The sequence below is a fragment of the Capricornis sumatraensis genome, chromosome 9, assembly GCF_032405125.1.
Source record: "Capricornis sumatraensis isolate serow.1 chromosome 9, serow.2, whole genome shotgun sequence".
Classification (NCBI taxonomy): Eukaryota; Metazoa; Chordata; class Mammalia; order Artiodactyla; family Bovidae; genus Capricornis; species Capricornis sumatraensis.
The window spans coordinates 19,289,857-19,317,306 of NC_091077.1; the positions used below are offsets into that span (position 1 = coordinate 19,289,857).

At 50.7% G+C, this 27,450-nt stretch overlaps 2 protein-coding genes across 3 annotated transcripts in view; one reads left to right on the top strand and one right to left on the bottom strand.

Annotated features, from left to right (window-relative positions):
• UHRF1 (ubiquitin like with PHD and ring finger domains 1) overlaps positions 1–8,469 on the bottom strand; it is a 33,821-nt gene extending 25,352 nt beyond the window's left edge. For both annotated transcript variants that reach the window (XM_068980184.1, XM_068980183.1), the window contains exon 1: positions 8,317–8,469. In XM_068980184.1, coding sequence (XP_068836285.1) covers positions 8,317–8,469 — 153 coding nt within the window. The remainder of the gene's footprint in view (positions 1–8,316) is intronic.
• Positions 8,470–13,458: 4,989 nt separating this feature from the next.
• On the top strand, positions 13,459–27,102 carry ARRDC5 (arrestin domain containing 5). Its single transcript, XM_068980185.1, has 3 exons — positions 13,459–13,711; positions 15,420–15,628; positions 26,566–27,102. The coding sequence occupies exons 1-3, from the start codon at positions 13,459–13,461 to the stop codon at positions 27,100–27,102; spliced, it is 999 nt and encodes a 332-aa protein (XP_068836286.1).
• Positions 27,103–27,450: the final 348 nt, after the last annotated feature.

Here is a 27,450-nt window from a genome sequence, read left to right on the forward strand (position 1 = left end):
AGCGTGTGGCCTAACCCCGCTGGGCCACAGCCACACATCAGGTATCGGGGGAGGTTTCAATACTTTATGTCGTTTGGAACTTTTGTTACAATCAACAAGCACTGCCTGTACCCCTGGCTCTCAGGGAGAGTGACCTGCCCCCGGGATGATGCTGCAGGGACATTTCTGGTTGTCTTGACAAGGTGGGGGTGCTGGGAATGCCCAGGATGGCCCCCAGAGAGAACACCTTTCTGTTATTTCCACCCACACTAGGCACTCACTGATGGGGAGGCTAGGAGCCAGCAGGGCTCTATGATCCATTGGCACCAGGTGACTCACCAGGTACGTGAAGGGGTTTGGCTTCAGAGCACATCCCTAGGGCACGAAAATCTTTGTGCTGGGAGTTACGTTTCCGTGAGCAACTGCCCCAGAGCACCCCACCAACACCCAACAAGGACCCTCAGCCCTCGGGATCCAGAACACCCTGCAGCAGGCTCTGCTGATCTCTGATTGCTCTGGAGGGGTGGAGCAGGGGGCTATCATGGACACCACAGGAGCAGCTCCCTGCCCCCCACCCTCTGGATGCTGGGAGCACCCCAGCTGTGATAACCACGGAGGGCCTCCAACATCACCCAGTGTCCCCTGGTTCAGAAGCAGTGCCCTCAAGAAAGGAAGGACAGGACCTCCCTGGTGGCTCAGTGGTAAAGAATCCACCTGCCAACACAGGGTTCAGTCCCTGGGACGATCCCATGTGCCTCAGAGCAACTAAGCCCGTGCGCCACAACTACTGAGCCTTCATTCCTAGAGCCCTGCTCCTCAAAAGAAGCCACAGCAACGAAGCCAGAGCTCTGCAGCTAGAGAATAGCTGCCGCTCACCCCAACTAGAGAAAAGGCCGTGCAGCAATGAAGACCCAGCACAGCCAAGACAACTAAATTTTTAAAAAAAGAAACAAAAGGAAGAACACGCAAAAGTCAACTTTCCCTCCTTCCCAGTTTTTAACCGGAAGCTGCTGGTTCAAAGGGCCGATTGCCATTAACATGCAAACAGCACCTGGGGTCATGGGGAGGGCACGTTCCAGGTAGTGGTTGTTAATCCTTATTCATCACAAACCTGGGAACAGGATGGCTGAGAATCCCTCTCCCCCAGAAAGGCACATGTGAACACACTTGCTGCAGAGGCCACCGGGGGCCCCCTGAAGCCCACCCTGCACATCCGGGACCATGCTGCCTGCTCACCCAAAGCCCAGCAAGAGCCTCTGATATGCCTTGCCCTGCCTGGCTGCCACAGTGGGTCAGAGAGTGAGACAGCGCCAGCCCTCCTACACGGAGTGACAGCAGGGAGAGGGGACACACACGCGTTGTCACAGCACAGGGTCCACAGACTGATGGGCAGACCAACACCACACTGAGGTCATCCTCACGCTGGGATGTTACTCATCCCTAAAAAGGAGAGAAGGGACATCCCTGGCAGGCCAGTGGTTAAGACTCTGCGTTTTCACTGCAGGGGGCACAGGTTCAATTCCTGGTCAGTGAACTAAGATCCCCAAGCCACATGGCAAGGCCAAAATGAAAAAGTCAACATAGGTTTCTCAGTTATACCAAATGAGCTATCTGGCAGGAGAAAGGTGGCGGGGTGGGGGCACAAAGTATATGAGAAATTTCTGTACCTTCCTCTTAAATCTGTGAACCTAAAACTGCTCTAAAAACTAAAGTTTATTAGTTTTTTTTAAAAAAATGGTGGAGAAATGTGTGTCCCCAGCATCATTATGACAAGGAAACCAGCAGAACGTCATTAAAATGTCATTAAAAAGGATGATGAGGAGAGGCAGGCACCTGGTGCCCAGCACCTGCACAGTTAGGCAGACCCCCCTCACCACTGCGGACAGTAAACACCCCGACCCTGATCATCCTCTCTGTGGGGAGGTGGAGCAGAATTCCTGCTGCCCCAACTTGATGTCAGGAACCCCCCTAGTTGTGACAACTGATGTCTCCAGACACTGCCCAGAGCTCCAACAGGGCCAAACAGCCCCTAGGGAGAACCACTGAGCTAGACACAGGTAGCCTGGTGCTTACCATGCTCAGGGCAGCATCATTTGCCAGCCAAGCAGCGGCTCATTCCTAGAGACACAGGACACAGCTGCACGTGACAGCTAAATGCAGGAGAGTAGAGGCGCTTCCCACACACGTCAGGGGAAGCAAGGGTGGTTTCAGAGGAAGAGAACTAATAAACGGAAACGCCAGGACGGGGAAGAGGCAGTGGGGCCAGTAGGGGGCATGTGGTCGGACTTCTGTCTTACAAGGAGCGCCAGGATGGAGGCCCAGCGGCAGCCAGGGTGGCAGAGCTGGGGGCGGGAGCAGAAAGGCAGCTGGGAGTGCGCAGGGCAAGCGGGCTGGGGGGAAGATCAGGACCTGGCTGAGGGCTGCAGCTAAAGGCGGCAGGAGGAATACTGATGGGGCCATCTGTGATGGGTCAGGAAGCTAGATGGACGGGAGGGGCCCACACACACAGACCCAGACACATACACACACACACACACACACCCCTCCTGGTGCAAGAGTGCAGCAGGCAGAGGTGCAGTCAGGCGGGCTGGGCACTGGGGAGGCCGCACGCTGGGCCACGCTAGCCCGGGGCTCCACCTCCAGGATGGAATGCAGACTGGTCTGACAGCTTCAGAGGACCACTTCTGGAAGGTTCCAGACAGGCCCCGCAGTGGGCAGGAAGGTGCTTGCACAACCACTTGCTATGACGAAAGGGTGTGTCGGATGCCCCCCTCCCCAACCCTGCTAGCCTCAAGTTGTACACAGCAGGGAGTGGGGCTGGACCCAGTGAGGATATGGACACGCCAAGCCCGGGGTTTCTTCAAAGATCCTAAAACTCCAACTGAGGCTAACAGCATTGATAAAAGCTATACAAGGGACTTCCCTGCCTGTCCTGTGGTTAAGACGCCAAGCTTCCAACGCAGAGAGCACGGGTTCAGCTCCTGGTGGAGAAACTAAGATCCCATATGCCACGCGGCAATAAGTGAAAAAAAAAGGCGAAATTAACACACAGTTTAAATCCCTGGTGGCTCAGATGGTAAAGACTCTGCCTGCAATGCAGGAGACTCAGGTTTAATCCCTGGGTTAGGAAAATCCCCTGAAAGAAATGGCCACCAACTCCAATTATTTTTTCCTGGAAAATTCCATGGACAGAGAAGTTTAGTGGGCTGCAGTTCATGGGGTCGCAAAGAGTTGGACATGACTGAATGACATTTCAACACAACGTTGTAACACCACTGATAATCAACTATACTGGAATAAAATAATTTTTTAGAAAATTCAAAAAATGAAAGCTATTCAAACTGAATGGCAAGCTGGATCTTAGGTTGCAGATTCTCATGTTAAAAATTAAACATGCAGTCAGAATCCTGTACAACCAGAATGGCAGGTGAAAATCCCTTAAGCTGCCTGGGGTGGTAGTGTAGTTGCTCAGTTGTGTCCAGCTGTGTGCAACCCCATGGACTGCAGCCCGCCAGGCTCCTCTGTCCACGGGATTTCCGAGGCAAGAACAGCGGAATGGGTTGCTATTTCCTTCTCCAGGGGATCTTCCTGACCTAGGGATCAAACCCAAGTCTCCTGCATTGTAGGCAGGTTCTTTACCACTGAGCCACCAGGGATTAAACTGCCTGTAGTAAAACACAAGACACGTGGTCTGGGGCACATTCAGGTGTAAAGGCCAAGCTGCCGGTGGTGTTTAGATCACATCCCTCTTTTAAACCAGAAGCTTCCTGGACTTGGGGAATTCTGGGCATGCACATGGCAGTAAATGAAATCAACACAGAGGCCATCTGACAAAGGAGCTTCCTCCCAGAAGCCTAGATTCAGAGCTGCCCACTTTCTGTCCCCCTGGGGCACTGGGGGGACACTTTTGAGGTATGAGTGCTGCTCAGAGCACAGGAAATACATGACCCTGGGTCTGGCAAGGGGTGGTTCTCCTGGACTGGGGAGAGGTGGAGAGGTCATAAATCAGCCTATGAACCTCTGGTCAAGAGGGACCTCCGGCAGGAAGAGGCCAGGAGCCTCTATAAAGACCCTTCCTGCAGCTGTAGTCCGTCCCAGCCCCCACAGTCCCATCTAAGACTCCAGGCCTCCCCAGCAACGTGGGGTTCAGGCCAGACAGACAGATGGACAGACAGAGATGAAGGAAGGAGGAAAAGGTATGATTCAGGCCGTGGCAGAGGAACACGCTTCCCGCTGTGCGGGGGAGAGGTGGGTGTACAGGCATGACCCAGACTGTCCACCAATCAGTCCTGACAAGTGAACTCTGCCCTATGACCCCCCCCTCCCCGCTGGCCACAGCCCAGGTTATGCCCTGGAGTGGCATTTCCATTTCGGGGGTCTGAGGCCCAGGCTACCTACCCTGTCATGACACTGTGATGTCACTGGCCAGCCTCATGACCTTGCAGGGGCATGGAGCCTGTGCGGTGTGGGCTGACGCCACCATTCCAATGCCTAAAGAAACATACATGTGTGTTTTCTCTTGCTCCGTGGGGTTGCAGAGTTGGACACGACTGAGCAACTGAATAACAACAAATTTTTCTCCAATTCCGAATTCTAATAGGACAAAAACTGATAGACATGATCCACGTCCACAATGCTCTCTGGGGTCCTCCATTGCTTTGAGGGGTGGAAGCGGTGCTGAGTCCAAACAGTGTGACACCCATGCCCTGGAGGGACACCTGCAGCACCCACCGCGCCCTGGGTACTCAGTCCAGCACATCCCACAGCACAACCCGGATCTGCACCCCGGGAGGAAGCCTGCATGTAACTGCCACACCTCAGCCAGCGGGACAGTTCCCACTAACCGTTTGGTAAATAAAGTTCTACCAGGACTCAAATCAGGACATGCCCACTCCTTTGGGCTCTGGATCTATTCCTGGCTTCAATGGCAGAGGTGAGTGGACAGACTGCCCAGCCGCAAATGGTTTCCACTGGGTCCTTAACAGAAAGAGTTTGCTAAACCCCAACCTGAAGGGCGTGTCTCCAGCTGCGGGGAGGGTGTTTGGGGGAGAAGGAAGGAAGGGACCTTCCCTCCTGCAGCCAGAAGGACAGGTCTCAGCAAGGGCTATCCAATTTACCGAATGACTCTGTCCTTTGGGAACAGGGGCAGACCTTCAGAGAAGGCCCAGCAGGGCGGGCCCATCTGGCAGGGCACTGCGACAAGAGTGACCCTTGGAAGGCCACTCCCAGGATGCCATTTCACCTGATCCTTCAGACAGCTCTCCTATAGTAAATCACCAACTAAATAATTAGTTCTCGTCTCAGCTGGGAGCAACTTTGTCCCCAGGGGGCACTTGGCAACGTCTGGGGACCCTGTGGACTTTATGACGGGGGGCGGGGGGGTAAGGGGGTGCTCCTGGCTTCAAGTGAGGGGGACCGAGATGCTGCTCCACACCCCATACTGCTGGGGGATGAACCCCCCATGGAGGATGATCAGGCCCTGACGTCAGGAGTGCCCAAGGGGAGGTCCTGCACCAAATGATTTATTGCCCCTTTACTGTGAACCAGGAGGGAAGCTCAGCTCCCACCGCGTATCCATGACCTCACTGAATCCCACCAAGTACACGTTGTGGGCCTACAGTTAGCCCCATCTGACTGCAAAGCACAGACTGTCCCCGGCCAGAAAAACTGGCGAGGCACTTGGGACGATTAGGCCCAAGTATTGCGCCTGAGCACCGTTACCAGCACCATCAATGACAGCTATTGTGATTTTTCTGGGCAGCCAAAAAAAAAGACAAAGAAAGAAGCACCAGACGCCTCTCACCCTTGCCCAAGCTGGGCCAGCCGCCCGGGGTCCCTTCCCCCATCCAGCTCCCTGCATTTCCGCCAATCAAACGACATAACCGCCAACCTATTCAGCCTAAGCTAGCTCGCCACGGGACCCTCCCATATCCTGAAGACAGACTCTGCTTGGTTCTGCTTTATTGGCTCGAGTGACCTTACCGCAGACTTGGGACTGCATGCGATGCCCTGTTTCTTTAAAAAAAAGCGGGGGAGGGAAGGAATCTTGGACACTCTCTAGAACGTTCTATAAAAACAACAGCTCTCTCACACCCGCTGAAGGCTGCACGGCCTCCTACAGTGATTAGCCCGGTCTGTTTGTAGACCTGACTTGCTTCAAGGTGTCTTTGTGCCCCACTCGCCTGGCACTGTCCACACCTCCCTGAGACCGGGCCACTTCCTGGTCGCGCAACCCTGGGGAAATTGCATCACTCTGAGGCCTGGCTTCCTCACCCGGAAGACAGAACTGACTACGCATTGGCCCAGTTGAGCATGGGGAAGGGGATGAACAGCGGTTAGAGGTTACTCAGGAACAAGGAACCTTCTGAGATCTTCAAAAGCGGCACTATGAGAAGACAGACAGACAAACAAACCTAAGGATTAAAGGTACACTGCTTATCATCAGGCTTTAAAACTCACACAGGCAACACCAAGACTTTGGTATGGATCAGTTGCCATGTTGCCCATGCAGGAAGAGAGGGGTTTGGTTACACGAATGTACGCATTGGTCAACATGCCAAACCATCTGCTTAGGATTTCTCACTGTATGCAAATTTCCTCAGAAGAAACAGGAGCTACAAACAAACACTGTACTCTAGTTAAGGACTGGCCGGCTGGAGGGTCTACTGGTGACATGAACTGGAACTTTCTCTGCAATGCATCTCCCAAAATAAGATGGGCTGGTGGACGGATAGAGGCAAAGACAGCTGTGTGATGTCAGTGATAAAAGCCACGGGTAGGTGTTTAGGCGTTCATGGCTCTTTCGACTTCTCTGCATGTTTTTGAATGTAAAAATTAAAGTGCATGGCACCCAAGCCCACAGCAGGCATTCAGAAATAGTCACTGCCTTCAATGTAAGGATTCGATCCTATCTGCCTTTGCATGATGCCACGAACTGTTTAGCCGTGCCCATGGGAGGTCTTCAGAAATTCAGCAGAAGGACCTTTTGCAGAACACAAAGACTGGGGGGCAAACTGAAATCAGTGTGGACGTCCCCAAAAATGAGCCTCTGTTGGAGGTGGCAGCAAAGAGGCTCCGCTCCCCAGAGATCGCATCCCAGGGAAGCGCCACTCCCAGCCCTGCCTTTTCTCCAGCCGCACAGCGCACGTGACCACAGTGAGTAAGTTCCCCAGCTTCCCTTCCCCAGGCGGGGCACGTTAACTCAGATTGTTAAGACATTCAAGTCCTCATATCTCCCACAGGAAAGAGGCGAGAGGTCTCAGAGGGCGCCTTGAGCCCAAGAAATTAATCATCAGGTCTCATTTCCAGGAGGCAGGCAGGATCCTCCCAGCCCCTAAAAAAAAAAAAAAAACTCCTGGCCAGGCGGACAGCATCTATTTTTCAATTTAAACACCAGATGGCGGCAGCACCCAGTTTAAGACATGACAACAACAAAGTCAGAGCCCAAAGGAACACTTTTATTCCTGGGTAGTCTCTATACCGAGGTCGCCAAGGTCCCTACAGGCCACTCGCCTTCCAGGGTGGCCCCAGCAGACAGGAAGGACACTTCCCGTGGGACCATCTTCTCCCACTCAGCGACACCCCAACACAGCCTGGCCTACCGTCCCCTCTGAAGACACCAACAAGAATGAAAACTCCCAGGGGTGTCACTGGAGAAAGCATCTCCAAAGTGGGCAGCTGATAAAGCCAAGGGGTGGGGGGCATTTTCAAGGGCTACAAGGGGCTGTGGTGGGGAATCTCGAAGAAAGGGAACAAACAGGGCCAGCTGAGCCCACGCAAAGTACAAACCCCCATTCAGGGGCAGCCCCACCGCCTCTGCCAGAGAGGAGGCCCAGGAGTGGCGGAAATTCCTGATTAACAAGCACCGTCTCTGACTCTGAATAAGCTGATCCCAATTTCTAGAAAACCCCATGGGGGTCGGAAAATAGTAAGGTGCTAACCGACCGTAGACCTTGGTGTGTGTTTCAAAGAAAAATCTGGTCTCTTCCGTCCGGGTGTCTGAGTATTGATTCTAGGCTCTTCCTTGAAATTCATCAGCCCTCCAACGGCCACCTCCAACTTCTTTTTTCTAGAAATTATTTTGAGGGGAGCGTCCACAAAAGGGAGGGCTGGGAGTTTAAAAGACCTCCAAACGCAACAGATTTGAGTGCCCGGCTGCCCGCCTGGAGTGTCAGTCTAGGAGTCGAGCCTTTGTTCCTCGCTCAGGCACTGGAGGTTTCTGTGGAGAAGCAGACCGGACGAGGGGGGTGGGGGGGGTGGAGTGTGTGTGCCCTGCCTGGATGAGGCAAGAACAAAGGTGCTGGGCAGGCAGGCGGGCAGCCTGCAGAGCGAGTTTACCTGCTTGCCCCGGTAGAAAAGCCTCTGCAGGCCTGGCTCCACGTGGAATAGCTCCTGGATCTTCTTTCTCAGCTCCTCCACCTTGGTCAGCCTAGACAAGGAGTCCACGGTGTGGGCCACCTTCCCATCCATGGTGCGAACCTGGATCCACATGGTGCCTGCTGGTGCTGCAAGGATAAGGGAGCGAGACCCCTGGTCAGTTCTGCCGTCAATACCACCACCATGGCCGTGCCATATTCGGGTCATCCTTGCTATTGTCCAGACCGTGGACACACCAGGTAACTCTTGGAATGCCCTCCCAGCCCCTTATTCCCTATAGCCTGCCACAGCTGGCCCAGGCCCCAGGCCCTGAATTAAGAGATAATGCATTAATGAGTAGCACTGGTGGAGGATTGAGGAGGGACGGGAAATTAGGGGAGAGTAAAAGACACCTTGGGCTACTCAGTCAGCGAACCCTGCCTTTCACAGGGGAAAAAAAAACCACACACCAGGATTTAAAGGAAAAGGGCACACAGTCAAACGGGCCGAGCTTGTTCATTCATTCATTCATTCATTCATTCCTTGGATGAACACTGACGCGAGAGGGAAACCCAGAAGTCCCACTCGGGTTGGAACTTACGAAGTCCCAGAGAACTCAACTAAGTGGGACCGAAGGGGAAGGAACCCACTCGAGACCCGGGAGCCCGGGACTCCGGGTGCCCGCGGACCCCCACCGCACCCCAACCCCGCGCGCGCGCGCTTGCGCGACGCGGCGGGCCCCGCTGTGGCCATGGCAACCGGCCGCCCCGTCCCGGCCACCCCCGCGCGGGCAGCGCTACTCACTTCTGCCCCACGACCGCTCGGAGCTCCAGCCTGCGTTTCCCGGACCCCGACGCACGGCCCCGTAGCCCCTCTTGTTCTCTCGCTCGCCAGCGCGGGCCACGCCAGCGAGCCCACGCCCACCCCCACCGCCGGGACGGCCAAAGGGCCCGCGCGCCAGGTCCCGCCCCCTTCACTTGAGCCGCCTCACTGATTGGCTCCACCGCGGTCGGCCGCCCCGCCCTGTTCGCTCCTCATTGGCCCATACGCGCCTGGAGAACTAAGGGCGCGCGAAATCGGGCTCGGGCGCGACAATTGAATCGCGGGGCGCCCCGCGCGCAGGCGCGGAGCCTGACATCCTCCCCCGCGGCTCGCCGGGCCCTCCCCCACCGAGCCGGCGCGACCCCCGCAGGGCGCCTAGGATGTTCCGCTCGCCCCTGCGAGAGCCTGGGCTTCCGGGGCGACTTCTAAGGGCCGGCAGGGTGGTGGGCAAAGCCGGAGACCGCGTGTAGGGTAGCCCTGGCGCGGGGGAAATGTACTCCCATGCTGGCAGAGCGTCCCGGAAAGTTTTGCAAAGTCAAGGCGCCGGGTGCGCCGAGTCCGGCCCGCCTCCCCCCGTCCGCGCCTTGGCCCGGGCTGGCACCCCAAACGGCCTGACCGCTCACGATCCACTCGCCTGCTTGCGCTCTGGCCCTTCTGAGGATGGCAGAGGAGCCGCGTGTGTGGCCAGGACCCTGCGCAGACGTGCGTGCGATCCCGAGCGCCCGGACGGCCACCACTGCCCGCTGCGCTGCCAGCTGCTCTGATTTTTTTCCCGCGAAAACTTGGCGTTTGGGAGTTGCGGGGCCACAGGAGGCCGCGCCGGGGGCGGGCGCCTGCCTGGTGATTGGCCGCCTCAATGGCGGGAAGCGAGAAAGGGGGTGGGGGGCGCCCCCGCCTCTGTCCACCCCCTCCCTGCCCAGCGGGCCACGGCCCCGCCCAGCCCTGCGCGCTCTGCTGGGCTCGCCCAGCGTGCAACGGGGCCGGTGGCGGGACCTGGGCCCCCTCATCATGGGTGCTCTCCATGAACCCTAAGGATCACCCCCAGGGTAGACACCCCTGACCTCCTAAGTCTGTTCTTTCAGCCCCTCTTACCAGGCATGCACTGACCAGTTGGGCAGGAAGACCGGAATCTGTGTAAATTATGCAGGAGAATTTGGGGGTATCTCCCAGGAGACCTCCTGCACCCCGATGACGGGCCTGGTCTCCCCAGCTCCGTTTCCTTGCGCCAAGGCCCTCCAGCGCTCCCCACCCTACCCACCCGCAGGGCTTGTTTGCTGGTTTTTCCCGCCTCCTTTTCCCGCCTTCTGGCTGTCCAGGCGGGCAGGGCTGCCCTCCCCCCTTCGCCCTGCCTGCTCTGCTCTGACCAGTCCTGCCGGGCACACAGTGACCCATTCTGGGCACCTACAAAATGCCTGAACAGGGTGTTCAGAGCTGGGGGCCCAAAAGTGGGCAAGGCCCACCCTGTTGGTGGTCTCCGAGAGGTTAAATTCTTATCTGGGGAGACCAGCAAGAAATGAATCAATAAAGCAAATCATTTCAGATACCACACGTACCATGAAGACAGGACAAGAGCTGGAGAGTGACCAGCAGCCACGTGGGAGGGTGGGGAGAGGAGGCACTCTGGTTGAGGTGGAGAGGTGGGCCTCTCTGGGCACATGACATTTGAGCTGAGATCTGAGATGAGAAACCCCGAGGACAGACGGATCGAGGCGGAAAGAGCAAATGCAGAGGCCGGAAAAGGCTTAGAAATGGACAGAGAGCTGGGCAGATGCAGTGAAAGGGAGGGCGGGCGGGAGCGGATGAGGTCAGAGGGGTGTCATGTAAGACCTCACAGGCCACCAGGAGGACTTTGGTCTTTCTCTGGAGAGCAGTGGATAGAGTGGGAGGGCTGTGAGCTAAAAACCGATGAGCTCCAATGTGTGTTTTCACAAGGTTTCTCTGGCCACACATAGAGTTCCTTCTATCTTGGCTCTGGTATTTCTGCTTTTATTTCTCCCAGCGGTAGACAGACGAATGGCCCCCAAAGATGTCCACATCTTAATCCTTGGGGTCTGTGAATATCATACCTTCCATGGCAAAAAGGGACTCGGCAGATGGGATTAAACTAAAGATTGTCAGATGGGGAGATTATCCTAGATTATCTGGGCTGGCCCAATGTCATCATGAAAACGAACGTGAAGTCACTCAGTCGTGTCCGACTCTTTGTGACCCCGTGGTCTGTAGCCTACCAGGCTCCTCCACCCATGGGATTTTCAAGGCAAGAATACTGGAGTGGGTTGTCGTTTCTCCAGGGGATCTTCCTGACCTAGAGATTGAACCCAGGTCTCCCGCATTGCAGGCAGACGCTTTACCGGCTGAGCCACCAGGGAAGCCGTCATGAGGGGCCTAGTAAATGAAAAAGAGTGGCGAGAGGATCAAGTCAGAGAAGTGAAAATGGAAACAGAGGATGGAACGATGAAAGCAAAAGGCGAAGGATATGGGAAACCTCTAGAAACTGGAAAAGACAAGGGACAAATTCTTTCCTAGAATTCTAGAACATAATCCTGCCAACACCTTGACCTTAGCTCCATTTCACGCTTCAGACCTCCAGAACTGTAGGAGAACTCAGTTGTCTTGTTTGAAAGCATGGAATTTGTGGACATTTGTTACAGCAGCCATAGGAATACACTCCAATCACAAAGTCGAGATGCTCCTATTAATTTTCCCTCACCTTCAGCATTTCACCAACACAGCTGAATGCGTTTATCGAAACTAAGCCATCAGCTACGTGGCAACCATGTTGTAGACGTGAGCAGGTAGCCAGGCCTCCCCAACCTTGTGTGGCAGATGAGGTCTTCCATACTGACAATATCTCTGACAAGAACCCAGCCCATTCCTGGCAAGAGCATAGCCTCTCTTTGTGCCTGCTGTCAAAATTCAGCATGGCTGAAAAAGAAATAGACCCTATATTCCTTGTGTACATTTGGTACAGGGCACACAATCCAGCCTCCTTGGATATCTGAAGTTAAGCAACACAGAAAGAGGTGTCTGGTTTTCCCTGCAGAAAAGACCTTGAGCAGTGGTGATGATGGGCCCCACCCAATCTCTCTACTCATTTCAAGAAAGTCAGAGGGGTTGCTTGGGTTAATTAACAATCATGAACAAGAAACTATGCCAAGCATCTTTAAAAGAAGCTTACCAATCAGTTGGAAAAGCAAAATGTTGATGTCTGCAAAAGACATCACATCAAATACAGCAAGATATGACATAGTCATGAGGCCTGCCAGAGCCTGGAGAACAGACACTTCCTAAAGCTTCTTCTGTTTTTCTGTCCCTCCTACTTAGACACCGGCCTACATGCAGATCAGGCACCATGAGGGTGCAAATGGCTTCAGTTTCCCTTTTGCAAAATGATATGCACTTGACAATCATTAAGTCATTGAACAGACTTTAACTGCCCTCCCTTGTCTGCACCAGGCCCTGGGTCCAGCAAACCAAGTCCCACTCTATAGGGACTTCTTGGCAGTGGAGAAGCAGGAAGGAAGGACAGCCAGCAGTTGTGTAGGGAGCTGGTGCTTTGTGATGGTATCCATGATCACGTGGATACCATCTCCAAGACACAGCAAATCCCATGTTCTAGATATCACTATCATTTTCCTTCTAATACACATTAATAGAAATAGAGAGCTATTAAAGAGAAAATGATTGGGACTTTCCTGGCAGTCCAGTGGTTAAGACTCCACACTGTCACTGCTGAGGTCACAGGTTCAATCCCTGCTCAGGGAACTAAGATCCCACAAGCTGCACGGTATAGCCAAAAAAAAAAAAAAAAGTGAAAATGATTATCTGCATAGGACCCAGCATCCATGTGTGAACCCTGAGGGGGGTGCATGTGCCGCAGCTGGGGGCCATCCAACGGGGCAAAAGATACCCCTGGGCTCATCCCCTCACCATCTGTAAATGAAGCTGATGATGCACGTCTCACCAGAGATCCTGGGAGATTTCTTCCCACCCAGGCCCCAGACATCTGGCAAGATGACAGGTGCTCCCTGTCTGCCAGGAATATTGCTATCTTGTGGTTTTCTTATTTGTTATTTCCTAGAAAAAAGAGGTCAGGCTGCCATTTCATCAACCAGTGAGGCCTTTGGGATTGTCAAACTGCCGCCCACCCCCAACAACCTTGCCCCCACCAATCCTGGGCACTGGGAACCCCTTCCCGGAACCCTGGCTGGCTGATGTCACAGACAGATGACCTCACTGCGGCCGAGGATCTCTGTGACATGGGGGAGGGGGAAGGATGTTTCTCCGTCACCCCCACCCCCCATGTCTGTGGTGAAGTCGATCGAATTAGTGCTGCCCAAGGATGCAGTCTACCTGGCCGGCTGCACCATCGAAGGACAGGTGGTCCTAACTCTGAACAGCACCCTGGTGGACCCCATCGTGAAGGTGGAGCTCGTGGGAAGAGGTTACGTGGAGTGGAATGAAGAAACTGGGGCGTCCCGCGATTATAGCAGAGAAGTTATTTGCAACAACAAGGCTGACTACGTGCACAAGACAAAGACATTCCCAGTGCAGGGTAAGGACCAGTATGACTGCCACTGTTAGCCAGAATAGGAAACCAGGGTCTGGAAGATAAACACATCTGTCAGTCAATCAACAGACCCCCAGAGATATGAGAAATGAGCAGAGGCCTGGCTCCTGTGATCACAGGGAAAGAGAAAGAAGGGAGAGGATTAGGAGAGTTCCTCGAGGGAAGCACTGATGAGCCCCCAGCTCTGCTAGATTCAGATCTAAAGTCTGGACAGACTTCAGGGAGCCTGGGCTGCCAGGGAACTATAGGTCCTTTCCAAAATGAGTGTTTCCGGGTAGTCCACAGTCAATCAGAACGCTTGACCAATGCTTGGTTGAACAAAGTTTCATTTTAGATTTTTCAAAAAGATTTTAGATAGGATCCCTGGGGAAGGTCACCAAAAGACTATGGAGCTCAGATCTAGTGATGGAAGGGGTCCCTGACTTGCAGATACCCAGATATTGTTTGCACATTAGTTGCTTAGTCTTGTCCAACTCTTTGTGATCCCATGGACTTTAGCCCACTAGGCTCCTCTGTCCATGGGATTTCCAAGGCAAGAATACTGGAGTGGGTAGCCATTCCCTTCTCCAGGGGATCTTCCTGACCCAGGGATCGAACCCCGGTCTCCCACATTACAGGCAGATTCTTTACCATCTGAGCCACCAGGGAAACCCCTCCAGATACTGCTGGACCTTAATACTCAACAATCAGGCGGCCTCTCTCTGTCTCAGTTAACCCACCTGGAAAATGGGAACAGAAAGAAGTCCTGCCTCCTGAGTTGTCTTGAAAGAAAGAAAGAAAGTGAAGTCACTCAGTCGTGTCCGACTCTTTGTGACCCTGTGGACTGTAGCCCGCCAGGTTCCTCTGTCCATGGGATTCTCCAGGCAAGAATACTGGAGTGGGTTGCCATTGAGTTGTCTCGAGGACTTGATTTAATGGCATGTCTCAGTCTCAGAATAGCAGGGGTTATATAGTAAGTGCTGAATAGGTGTTAGTTCTTTCAACCAAAACAATTCTTCAGCTCCTCAACCGCCACAGCATCAAGTACCACCCTTCTCCATTTCCAAGGGAAGCATCGTTTCCCCTCAGGAGCATCAGCCTCAATTCATTTACTCCACAAACATGTATTAAGCACCTACTGTGTACAACAACCATGCCAGGTACCAGGAAAGCAGCAGCAAAGAAAACAGGAAAGGTCCCTGGCATCCCTGGGGTTGCTGTCAGACGGGGAAGACACACTCACGAGAGGGTTTGGGAGAAATGTAAGAAAAAATAAAACAGGGAGGTCACAGAGATGAGAGGGCAGTATGAGCCCCTCCTGGTCCACCGTCATCACTTGGTCAGTCAATCTGCTGTATGCTGTGCCTTGAAGGCCAGCCTCTGCCAGGGCAGGGAGATTTGCCTGCCTCGGGCCCCAAGATGTGTTTGTTGAGTAAATGCGTGATCGAACCTGCAGGCCAGACCTCCAGGTTCCCAGGCCCAGAGCAGGGGTGAGCAAGTCCCGGTGGGTAGTTTGGGGTGACCAATCCATCTCCAGCCCAACTGAGGTCTAATATTTATGAGCCTTGGCTTTTTCGATCCCTAAAACTCGAGAGCTAGCTCAGGGACAGAGAGGCCAGATCCAGAAAAAGCTAACTGCCCAAACAATAAAGAAAGAGAAGGGGGGAAGAAGATTCTAGAACCTTCTGATGGCATTGGTGTGTTTTACTTTCAGATAATTGGTTAAGTGCAGGCAGCCACACCTTTGACTTCCATTTCAACTTACCTCCCAGGCTCCCTTCCACCTTCACCAGCAAAATCGGCAACATCTTTTACTTCGTGCAGGCATGCTGCATGGGTCGGGAGCACATTCTAGCCAAGAAGAAAATATACTTGATGGTTCAAGGCACTTCCTCGATTTTCCACGCAGAAAAATCATTGCAGGTAGTGGGGAACGAGCGGGAGCAGGGGTAGGGCTTGGCCTTAAAATTCCCCAGAGGTAGGGGATGGGGCAGGAGCGGCCAGGAGACAGGGAAGGCCCCAACCCAGAAAAAGAAGGGAAGGTGTTGGCCGCTCCTCCAACTCAGGAGTTTTGCAAAACGGGGAATCAGAAACCAGGGCAGGAACTAAGCCAGTGGCTCTCAACCGAGGTGATTCTGTTGCTGCAGGGGACACTGAGCAATGATGTCTGATGACGTGTGGTTATCGCAACTGGGGAGGGGGATGAGTGCCATCGAGGGGATGGGGGCCAGGGAAGTTGTTCAACACCCCACAGTGCCCCTCACAAAGAAGGACCTGGCCCCCGAATGTCCTTGACCCCAGGGTAGGTAGGTCAAGAGTGACCAGATGCCCAGCTCTGATCACCTGACTGTCCCAGATCCTCAGTGACTCTCTGGGAATGGATAATGGAGATGGTACCCTCTCCCTACCAAGAAGCACAGCAAGGGGTCCCCTCCAACCAGGGAAGGAAAGGTCTGGTAGCGTCGGTCACCTGAGCAGAGGAAGTTTGGTTTCTGTATGGCTTCTGGAGGCCAGGTGCAGAGGTGGAAGTGGAGGAGGGTAGCGTTCCGTTGGCCAAAGTCACTTCACCTCCCTGGGGGCCCTTTGTCATCAGAGCATGGTGGCTGAGAGTGCCGGCATTTTAGTTCTCAAGGTCCAAGTTAAAATCCCAGCGTCCCCACCTACCTGCTGTGTAGCCCTCTGCAAGTGATGTGGCCTCTCTGTGCTGTTTCCTCATCTGTCACTTGGACACAGAGAGGGTGCCTGTCCCCTAGGTCTCAGGAGGAGCAGTCAGTGGACTTCCTGTAGCTTCAGGGCCTGGAATGGTGCTCGGCACTGGTGGCCAGGGAAGCCTCAAAATATTTATGCCCCATCAGTCCTTTTATTTTTAAGATTTTTTTTTTATGTAAACCATTTTAAAATTCTTTATTGAATTTGTTATAATATTGTTTCCGTTTTATGTTTTGTTTTTTTCTGACCTTGAGGCATCTTAGTGGGATCTTAGTTCCCCAACCAGGGGTTGAACCCCAGTCCCCTGCATTGGAAGCACAGATTCTTAACCACTGGCCCATCAGAAAAGTCCCAGGCATAGTCTTATCTGTGTAGCAGGGAATCATCTCTAGCCTGGCCAACCTCAGAGGAGGAGGATTCCAGGGCAGGTAGATGCTTGAGGGGTGGATCAGAGGTGAGCAGATCTGAGCTCAAGGCCTGCTTTCTGGGTGACCTTGAGCAGACTCTGGTCCTCCCTTGAGAGCTAATCTAGAGTGCAGGGTGCACAAAACAGAAATTGGAGCAAAATGCTGGTGTGGGGCCAGACCTGAAGTCTCTGCCGCCAGAAGCTTCATTAGCAAATGGCCTTGGGCAATTAACAGCACCTCCTAGAACCTCGATTGTCCTGATCTGCATGATGGGCATAATGAAAACAACACTTTCCGCGATCGTGAGGGTCATGAAGCACGCAGCACAATGAGTACACATAGAGGACCCCTGGTGCGTGGGAAGAGCTCAAATCGCTACTACAGCAACAAAGGGAGTTATTGCATATATATTTTGAGAGTATGAAAATATTATGTTTTTTCAACTACTCAATTCAGTTCAGTTGCTCAGTCGTGTCCAACTCTTTGCGACCCCATGAACTGCAGCACGCCGGGCCTCCCTGTCCATCACCAACTCCCGGTGTTCACTCAAACTCATTGGTGATGCCATCCAGCCATCTCATCCTCTGTCGTCCCCTTCTCCTTCTGCCCCCAATCCCTCCCAGCATCAGGGTCTTTTCCAATGAGTCAACTCTTCACATGAGGTGGCCAAAGTACTGGAGTTTCAGCTGTAGCATCAGTTCTTCCAATAAACACCCAGGACTGATCTCCTTTAGAATGGACTGGTTGGATCTCCTTGCAGTCCAAGGGACTCTCAAGAGTCTTCTCCAAAACCACAGTTCAAAAGCATCAATTCTTCGGTGCTCAGCTTTCTTCACAGTCCAACTCTCACATCCATACATAACCACTGGAAAAACCATAGCCTTGACTAGATGGGGCTTTGTTGGCAAAGTAATGTCTCTGCTTTTGAATATGCTGTCTAGGTTGGTCATAACTTTCCTTCCAAGGAGTAAGCATCTTTTAATTTCATGGCTGCAATCACCATCTACAGTGATTTTGGAGCCCCCCAAAATAAAGTCTGACACTGTTTCCACTGTTTCCCCGTCTATTTGCCATGAAGTGATGGGACCAGATGCCATGATCTTCATTTTCTGAATGTTGAACTTTAAGCCAACTTTTTCACTCTCCTCTTTCACTTTCATCAAGAGGCTTTTTAGTTCCTCTTCACTTTCTGCCATAAGGGTGGTGTCATCTGCATATCTGAGGTGATTGATATTTCTCCCGGCAATCTTGATTCCAGCTCGTGCTTCTTCCAGTCCAGCGTTTCTCATGATGAACTCTGCACATAAATTAAATAAGCAGGGTGAAAATATACAGCCTTGATGTACTCCTTTTCCTATTTGGAACCAGGCTGTTGTTCCATGTCCAGTTGTAACTGCTGCTTCCTGACCTGCATACAGATTTCTCAAGAGGCAGGTTAGGTGGTCTGGTATTCCCATCTCTTTCAAAATTTTCCACAGTTGATTGTGATCCACACAGTCAAAGGCTTTGGCATAGTCAATAAAGTAGAAATAGATGTTTTTCTGGAACTCTCTTGCTTTTTTGATGATCCAGCGGATGTTGGCAATTTGATCTCTGGTTCCTCTGCCTTTTCTAAAACCAGCTTGAACATCAGGAAGTTCACGGTTCACGTATTGCTGAAGCCTGGCTTGGAGAATTTTGAGCATTACTTTACTAGCATGTGAGATGAGTGCAACTGTGCGGTAGTTTGAGCATTCTTTGGCATTGCCTTTCTTTGGGATTGGAATGAAAACTGACTTTTCCAGTCCTGTGGCCACTGCTGAATTTTCCAAATTTGCTGGCATATTGAGTACAGCACTTTCATAGCATCATCTTTCAGGATTTGAAATAGCTCAACTGGAATTCCATCACCTCCACTAGCTTTGTTCGTAGTGATGCTTTCTAAGGCCCACTTGACTTCACATTCCAGGATGTCTGGCTCTAGGTGAGTGATCACACCATTGTGATTATCTTAGTCATGAAGATCTTTTTTGTACAGTTCTCCTGTGTATTCTTGCCACCTCTTCTCAATATCTTCTGCTTATGTTAGGTTCATACCATTTCTGTCCTTTATCGAGCCCATCTTTGCATGAAATGTTCCCTTGGTATCTCTAATTTTCTTGAAGAGATCTCTAGTCTTTCCCATTCTGTTTTTCCTCTATTTCTTTGCACTGATCGCTGAGGAAGGCTTTCTTATCTCTCCTTGCTAGTCTTTGGAACTCTGCATTCAAATGGGGATATCTTTCCTTTTCTCCTTTGCTTTTCACTTCTCGTCTTTCCACAGCAATTTGTAAGGCCTCCCCAGACAGCCATTTTGCTTTTTTTGCATTTCTTCCTATTTTAATCCGATTGGAGAGGGCAGGGTGAGGGCAGGAGCTGGTGGACCAGGGCAGAGGCTACTACTGCTCTGGTCCAAGCAGAGGCAGAGACCTGACCCCCCCAGTCTGTCCTCCTCACACCAGCTGAAAAGAATCAGGTGATGACCCTCCTCTGTCTTCCAGGGCTCCCACCTCCCTCGGAGTAAAAGCCCACGACCTCCCCCTGGCCCACAAGGCCCTGCACGACCTGCCCCATCCCCTCCCTGCCTTCCCTCTCCTCCCTCTCTCCCCCTCTCACTCTGCTCCAGCCACGTGGGCCTCCTCGCTGTTCCTCCAACACCATCCTTCCCCAGGTCCTTTGCATGTTGTGTGCCCGCTGCCCAAAACCCTGTGACAGGATCTTCCAATCCCTCCTTTAGATCTTTGCTCGGAAACTGCATCTTCAGTCACCTGCTTCAATGATGGCCGGACGAACTGCCACAACCCCCACAGAAGGCAATTTAGCCATATTTATCCAAACGAAAAGGAACACGTACTTTGCCCCAGCCATTTCATTTCCCTTCTAGAAAATTCTTCTACCACTGTCATTTCCTTTGTGTGATAGGACCTTTCCATGCATTGCCTGGGAGACCAGAAACTGGTAACCACTTAAATGTTTGTTGCAGAGGGAATTAAAGTAACAGTTCACAGTCAAAGGTCAACTCTATAGATAGAGCAAAGAGAGAGAGAGAGAGCAAGACACAGCCAGAGATGAAAGAATGAGGCAGCTCTCGGTATCAGCACCTCCTCGTCACTGGGTTGGACGCATAAAGCAAAGTTCAGAACAGCGTGTCTAACCTGCACCGTTGGTGGTAAAAATAAGAAATGCACAGAACTTCCTTGCAGGTGTAACAAACTGTCTCTTTCCAGAGACCAGAGAAACTGGCAACAGACTGCTGCTGGCTGCCTCCTGGGAGGGGAGAGGGGGGCGGCGGGGGGAGCGGTGGAGAGAAGCAAAATTTTTCTCCTTCCACTTTTTTTTTTAACATCTTGATTGAGATACAATACACATACCTTATTATTCTTCCCTTTAAAATGTCAAAATCCATGGCTTTTCATGCATTCACAGAATTGTACAGCCGTCACCACTGTCAGTGTTAGAACACTTTAATGCCTCCCCTCCCCCACCATAGTGAAGAAGGCTGACCGCTGAAGAACTGATGCTTTCAAACTGTGGTGCTGGAGAAGACTCGAGAGTCTCTCGGACAGCAAGGAGATCAAACCAGTCAATCCTAAAGGAAACCAACCCTGAATATTCATTGGAAGGACTGATGTTGAAGCTGAAGCTCCAATACTTGGGTCACCTGATGCGAAGAGCTGACTTTTTGGAAAACAACCTGATGCTGGGAAAGACTGAAGGCAGGAGGAGAAGGGGTCGATAGAGGATGAGATGGTTATGGCATCACCAACTCAATGGACATGAGTTTGAGCAAGATCTGGAAGATAGTGAAGCATAGGGAAGCCTGGTGTGCAGCAGTCTATGGCATTGCAAAGAGTCAGACATGACTGAGGGCCTGAACAACAATCAAGGAAGTCTTGCGTCCCTTACCTGTTCCCCTCAAACCTCCCTTTCCCTCCCTCGGCCACCACTATATTCACTCTCTGTCTCCGGGGGGGATTTGTCTGTTCTGGACACTTCCTGTTTTAATAAATGGAATCAGACACTATGTGGCCTTTTTGTGTCTGGCTTATTTGAACATAGTGTTTTCAAGGTTCATCCAGGGACTTCCCTGGGGGTCCAGTGATTACAATTCCACCTTCCAATGCAGCGGGTATGGGTTCAATCCTTGGTCAGGGAACTAAACTCCCACCTGCCATGGGGTACAGCTGAAAAATTTCTTTTTCAAAGTTCATCCACATTGTAGTGTGTGTGTCGGTGCTTTCTTCCTTTTTAAGGGTGAATTGTCTTTCTACGGCATGGATGAACCACCTTCTTTGTATCTCTTCATCACTTGATGGACATCGGGTTGTTTCCATGTCTTGGCTATTAGGGACCATGCTACTGCTAACATAGGTGTCCACGTTTTTACATGGATGTATTTTCCTTTCTCTCAGGTAGCCATCTAGGAGTGGAATTGCTGGGGTATATGGTAATTCTACATCTTACCTTTTGAGGAGCAATCAGACTCTTTTCCACAGTGGCCGCTCCATTTTACATTCCCACCAGCCAGGTACAAGGGTTTCGATTTTTCTACACCCTCTCTGTGTACCTTTAGAATTTTGAAAGACATGACCCATTGTCTTGGAACAAGGAATGCTGTTGGGTACAGCACTTGTCCCCAAGACATCTCTCTCCTAACCATCAAGTCTGAGGGAGTCTCCTTTACCTTAGCCCTTTGCCATAGTCTCATAACTTATCTCAATCAGAAACCTACCATTAAAGGACTTCCCTGGCGGTCTGGTGGTTGAGACTTCTCCTTCCAAAGCAGGGGGTGCAGGTTCGATCCCTGATTGGGAAGCTAAGATCCCACATGTCTTGCAGCTGGGGGCTGGGGGGGGGGGAACATTAAACAGAAGCAGTACTGTAACAAATTCAATAAACCTCTAAAAATGGTCCTCATTTAAAAAAAAGAACTTAAAAAAATGTACCATTAAAAAAAATGTGCCATGTTTATATCCATCTTTCCAATCAGAGCAGGGACTGGACTGGTCTTCACTGCTGTGGGTTTTCCTTGAACTTGGCACCAAGTTGATAAAATGATACTCCTTGAATGAATGAATCCCCCGAAAGTTTCACATATGCCAAAGAAAGAGGAAGATCAGAAAAAACTCCCAGGTTTGGAAGATCAGTGTTGAGTTTGTAACCTAACATTCTTGGAATTCTGGGCTCTTGGGCCACCCCACCTGGCCTGGGAGGGGAATCTCCCCTTGGCCACCACTGATGTCTCTTGGCACCTCCTTCAGGACCAGGACAGAACTGCTGGCTTGGTCTTGAGTTAGGGCAGCCAGTCCTTTCACGCCTGTAGGGTCCTAACGCATGCAACGAATTTTCGAATAAGACTGGAGGATCTTAGAATGAAATGGCCTGCAATTAGCCTTCCAAGAGGAGAGAAAGCATGGAAGTCTGAAGATAGGCAGGGGCCAGAGGCAGAGGGCAGGAGGTGAGGCTGAAGGGGTCAGGGGTCAGCCTGAGGTCTCTGAGATAAAGGGTATTGGATCTAGAACACAGTCCTTCGGTCATGATCCTTTAGTGAGGTATGAAATCCATTTAGCAAGTTGCAGGGCATATTTCTACAAAATGAAAGAGCAGGCAAGCCCAAAATAAAAAATATGTTTTTTAAAAAAATATCAACTTTGTAGGTTGCAAACGTTGTTTTCTGAAAACAGTACTAAAGGGTACTATTTTCCTATTTTATATTAAAACAACAACGTTTGCAACCCACAAAATACATTCAATTCCGTTCAGTCACCCAGTCATGTCCGACTCTTGAGCAGGGCAAAGGCTAATAGATTTTGCCAAGAGAACGCACTGGTCATAGCAAACACCCTCTTCCAAAATACATTACCATATGGAAAATGATAGCCATTGTGAGGTTTAATGTATGAGGCAGGGAACCCAAAGTCAGGGCTCTGTGACAACCCAGAGGGGTGAGAGGGGGAGGGAGGTGGGAGCAGAGCTCAAGAAGAGGTGGACATATGTACAGCTAATGCTGATTCATGTTGGTGTGTGACAAAAACCATCACAATATTGTAAAGCAGTTGTCCTCTAATTAAAAAAAACATTAAAAACAGAAGACAATACACTAGGAAACAATATAATAAAATAAGCAGAATAGAAAATATCAGAAAAAATCCATTTGTTGGGCTGCCATTTATTTTTTAAAATGAAAGAAGAGAAGGGGTAAGAAAATATAAAATTTGCTGGGTTGCAACAAACTTTGTTTTTATAAAATCAATGTGTAGGACTGAACATAATAGTATTAAATAAGTAAAATAGGATAGAATGTACCAGAAAAAATTAATTTGATGGCTTACAACATTTTTGGTTTATATAAAACAAAACGATAGCATAGCATAAGTAGACAAGAAATACCACAAAAATCAGTTCAGAGGGTCCAATCAACATTTTTTTCAGCTGCACCATGCGCTGTGTGAGACCTTAGTTCCCTGGCCAGGGATCGAACCCACATCCCCTGCAGTGAAAGCATAGAGTCTCAACTGTTGCACCACCAGGGGAGTTTTTGTTTTCTCTGGATATATACCCAGGAGTGGAAATGACTGGATCATCTGGTAGCTCTATTGTTAGTTTTTTGAGGAACCTCCATACTGTTCTCTATAGTGGCTGCACCAATTTGCATTCCCACCAACAATGTACAAGGGTTCCTTTTCTCCACATCCCCATCAATGTTTGTTATTTGTAGACTTTTTGATGATGGCCATTCTGACGGGTGTGAAGTGGTATCTGACTGTGACTTTGAGTTGCATTTCTCTGATGATCAGCAACACTGAGCATTTTTTCCTGTGCCTATTGGCCATCTGTATATCGTCTCAACTCCTGGGTCAGGGAGATTCCCTGGAGAAGGGATAGGCTATCTTCTCAAGTATTCTTGGGCTTCCCTGCTGGCTCAGATGGTAAAGAATCCACCTGCAATGTGGAAGATCTGAGTTTGATCTCTGGTTTTTGAAGATCCCCTAGAGGAGGGCATGGCAACCCACTCCAGTATTCCTGCCTGGAGAATCCCATGGACAGAGGAGCCTGGCAGGCTGCAGTCCAAGGGGTTGCCAAGAGTTGAACACGAGTGAGCAACTAAGCACAGCACAGAGCAACTCTTTCTGGTATGGAAGCCCAAGAAGGGTCTTCACCACGCTCCTTCTAGCTCTTTTATGATATCAAAGACATAAAAACAATATAAATGTCCATCACGGAGGGGGGATGGGTGAATAAGCTATTTTGCAGCACACTTCACCGCCGTTGTGAAAATGAATGAATCAGAATGACAGCCACCAACGTGAATGCCTTTCAAAACACAGAATGTTAAGCTAGGAAGGCAAGTTGCTGGAAAACATATGAGGATTGATTTATACAAAGCATTCAAATATGTAAAACAATATTGTATAATCCAACCACAAATAAATGTATTTCTAAACAATGCAAACATCTGCATGAGAATAACAAAGGCCACACAGACACACAAACATGCATGCGTGCTGCTGCTGCTAAGTCACTTCAGTCGTATCCGACTCTGTGTGACCCCAGAGACGGCAACCCACCAGGCTCCCCCGTCCCTGGGATTCTCCAGGCAAGAACACTGGAGTAGGTTGCCATTTCCTTCTCCAATGCATAAAAGTAAAAAGTGAAAGTGAAGTCGCTCAGTCTTGTCAGACTCAGCGACCCATGGACTGCAGCCTACCAGGCTCCTCCATCCATGGGATTTTCCAGGCAAGAGTACTGGAGTGGGGTGCCATCGCCTTCTCCAACACACACATGCATACACACATATTTATAAAAGTATCGAGTCTGTCTAGAAGAAGACACAGGAAGCCACCAGAACTGGAGAGCAACTCATTGTAAGGACACCCCACATCACATCAAATCTTTTTAATTTTATTTATTTTTAATTAAAAAAATGTTTTGTCACACTGCAAGGCTTGCAAGATCTTAGTTCCCTGACCAGGGATGGACCCTCGGCCCGGCAGTAAAAGTCCTGAGTCCTAGCCATTGGACTGCCAGGGAATTCCCTCAAATCTTTTTAAGTAGTATCCACTAATAAAAAGTAAAGTGTTACCCAAAGTGTTCGTCCGCTCAGTCATGTTCCACTCTTTTCGACCCCATGAACAGTAGCCCAGCAGGCTCCTCTGTCCATAGAATTCTCCAGGCAAGAGTACTGGAGTGAGTTGCTGTTTCCTCCCCCACGGGATCTTCCCAACCCAAGGATTGAACCTGGGTCTCTTGTAGCTGGATTCTTTACCATCTGAGCCACCAGGGAAGCCCTAAGAAAGAGTGAAATGTTACCCAAGCCGCACATTAAATATCATGTATATGTGAATTTATTTGCAATCCAGCAGCTAACCAGTTGATATAAAGACAGCATTTTGAAGTTTTTATTTAAACATGTTACATAATTTCAGTTCTACAGTTTTCATGATACAGAGCCCATAATATTTTTTCCTTAAGTCTGAACTACTTGGGTAAGCCTTAGGTCTTGGGCTATTGACTATAAGATATTCCCTGTCTTCCGGAAAACTTGGGTTGAGAGAAGTCAAGGTACTGGTTCAAAGTCACACAGCAAAGTGAGTTACGGATGTAGAGATAAAACCAAGGTCTTATGAATTTCTTGGGTTTATGTTACAGACAAGGAAATTGACACTCAGAATGGAAAAGGGCTTTGATCGTTTATTTTTCTAAATTGAAGTATAGTATAGTTGATTTACAATTGTGTGCCAATTTCCGCTGTACAGCAAAGTGACTCAGTTATACACACATACTGTTGTTTAGTCTTTAAGTCATGTCCGTCTCTTTGCTACCCCATGGACTATTTCCCTGGCAACAATACTGGAGTGGGTTGACATTTCCTTCTCCAGGGGACCCTCCTGACCCAGGGATCAAAACCCCATCTCCTCCACTGGCAGGTGAAATCTTCACCGCTGAGCCTCCAGGGAAGTCCATACACGTACATACATTCTTTCTTCAAATGTTCTTTTCCATTATGGTTTATTACAGGATATTGAATATATTGCTTGTTCTATACATTAGGACCTTGTTGTTTACCCACTCTAAATTTAATAGTTTTTATCTACCAACCTCAAACTCCCAATCCATTCCTCCCCCTCCACCTTGGCAACCGCAGGTCTGCTTTCTGTACCTATGGGTCTGTTTCTGTTTTGTAGATAGGTTCGTTTGTGCTGTATTTTAGATTCCACATATAAGTGGTATCACTTGGTGTTTGTCTTCCTCTTTCTGACTTCCTTTACTTAGCATGGTAATCTCTAACTGCGTGCTTATCGCTGCAAATGGCCTTCATTTCATCCTTTTTTGGGGCTGAGTAATATTCCGCGGTGTGTATGTTCCACATCTTCCTTGTCCGTCCATCGATCCATGGACATCTAGGTTGTTTACACGTTTTGGCTGTTGTAAACAGTGTTGCTATGAACGCAGAGGCGCATGCATCTTCTTGAATTAGAGTTTTGTCCCGGTATAGTCCCAGGGGTGGGACTGCTAGTTCATATTCCATTTTTAGCTCTCTGAGGAACCTCTGTACTGTTTTCCCATAGTGGCTGCACCAGGTAACATTTCCACCAACAACGTAGGAGGGTTCAAAGGGCTTTGGAGAGTCCCAAAGGCTCGAGACCAGGTGGACTGTTAAGTGAGCAAACAGACCTGTGGCTTCAATCCCTCACAGTTGTCCCTCCCCGCCCCCACTTCTTCTAGAACCCTCTGTTGGTGGAGGCTGAGAAGAAGGTGTCTTACAACTGCTGCAGCCAGGGCACCATCTGCCTGCAGGTCCAGATGGAAAAGAATACCTTCACGCCGGGGGAGAGGGTCATTTTCACCACGGAAGTCAACAACCAGACCAGCAAGTGCATTAAGACGGTCATCTTCGCCCTCTATGCCCACGTGCACTACGAGGGCTTCACGCCCAACGCGGAGCGCCGCTCCAGGGTGGAGAGCAGTGAGCTGCTCAGGCAGGAGGCCAACACCCACATCACGGCCTTCAACACCACCAAGATTGTCAGCACTTTCCACCTCCCGCCCGTGCTGTCCGTGAGCAGTAGCGGTTCACAGGACAGCGAGATCATGAACACCCAGTACGAGCTGGTCAGCACCGTCCACCTGCCCTGGTCCCTGACCAGCATCAAGGCCAAGGTGCCCATCATTATCACCAGCAACCCCGTGGACTCAAACCAGACCGCTGCCGGCTGCCGGACCAGGGCGGTGTTACCCGTGAGCCCAGATCGACAGAATTAAATGCCCAAACGTCTAAATATTAAAAGTTTTATCAGACTCTAAGGTAGATCTTTCCTTCATCTCGCACAAATGGCCTTTGGATGAGTCTGCCTGTGGGCAGCATGTGACCCAAACCTCCCCAAGCTCCAGCTGTGCAGGCATCCACTTCTCCCATCCCAAGAAAGATCTGCAAATAACAGGAGAGGCCAGAGCCTTCCAGCCTGACAAAACCTTCCAGGACTTGCCCCGGTTAGCACCCCAGGCCCATCTCCTTGCTTACTCTTACACTACCTAGATAAGGGATCCCCAACTGGGAGTGACCCTGCCCTCCAGAGGATATTGGCAAAGTCTGGTTGTATAGGTTGTCCC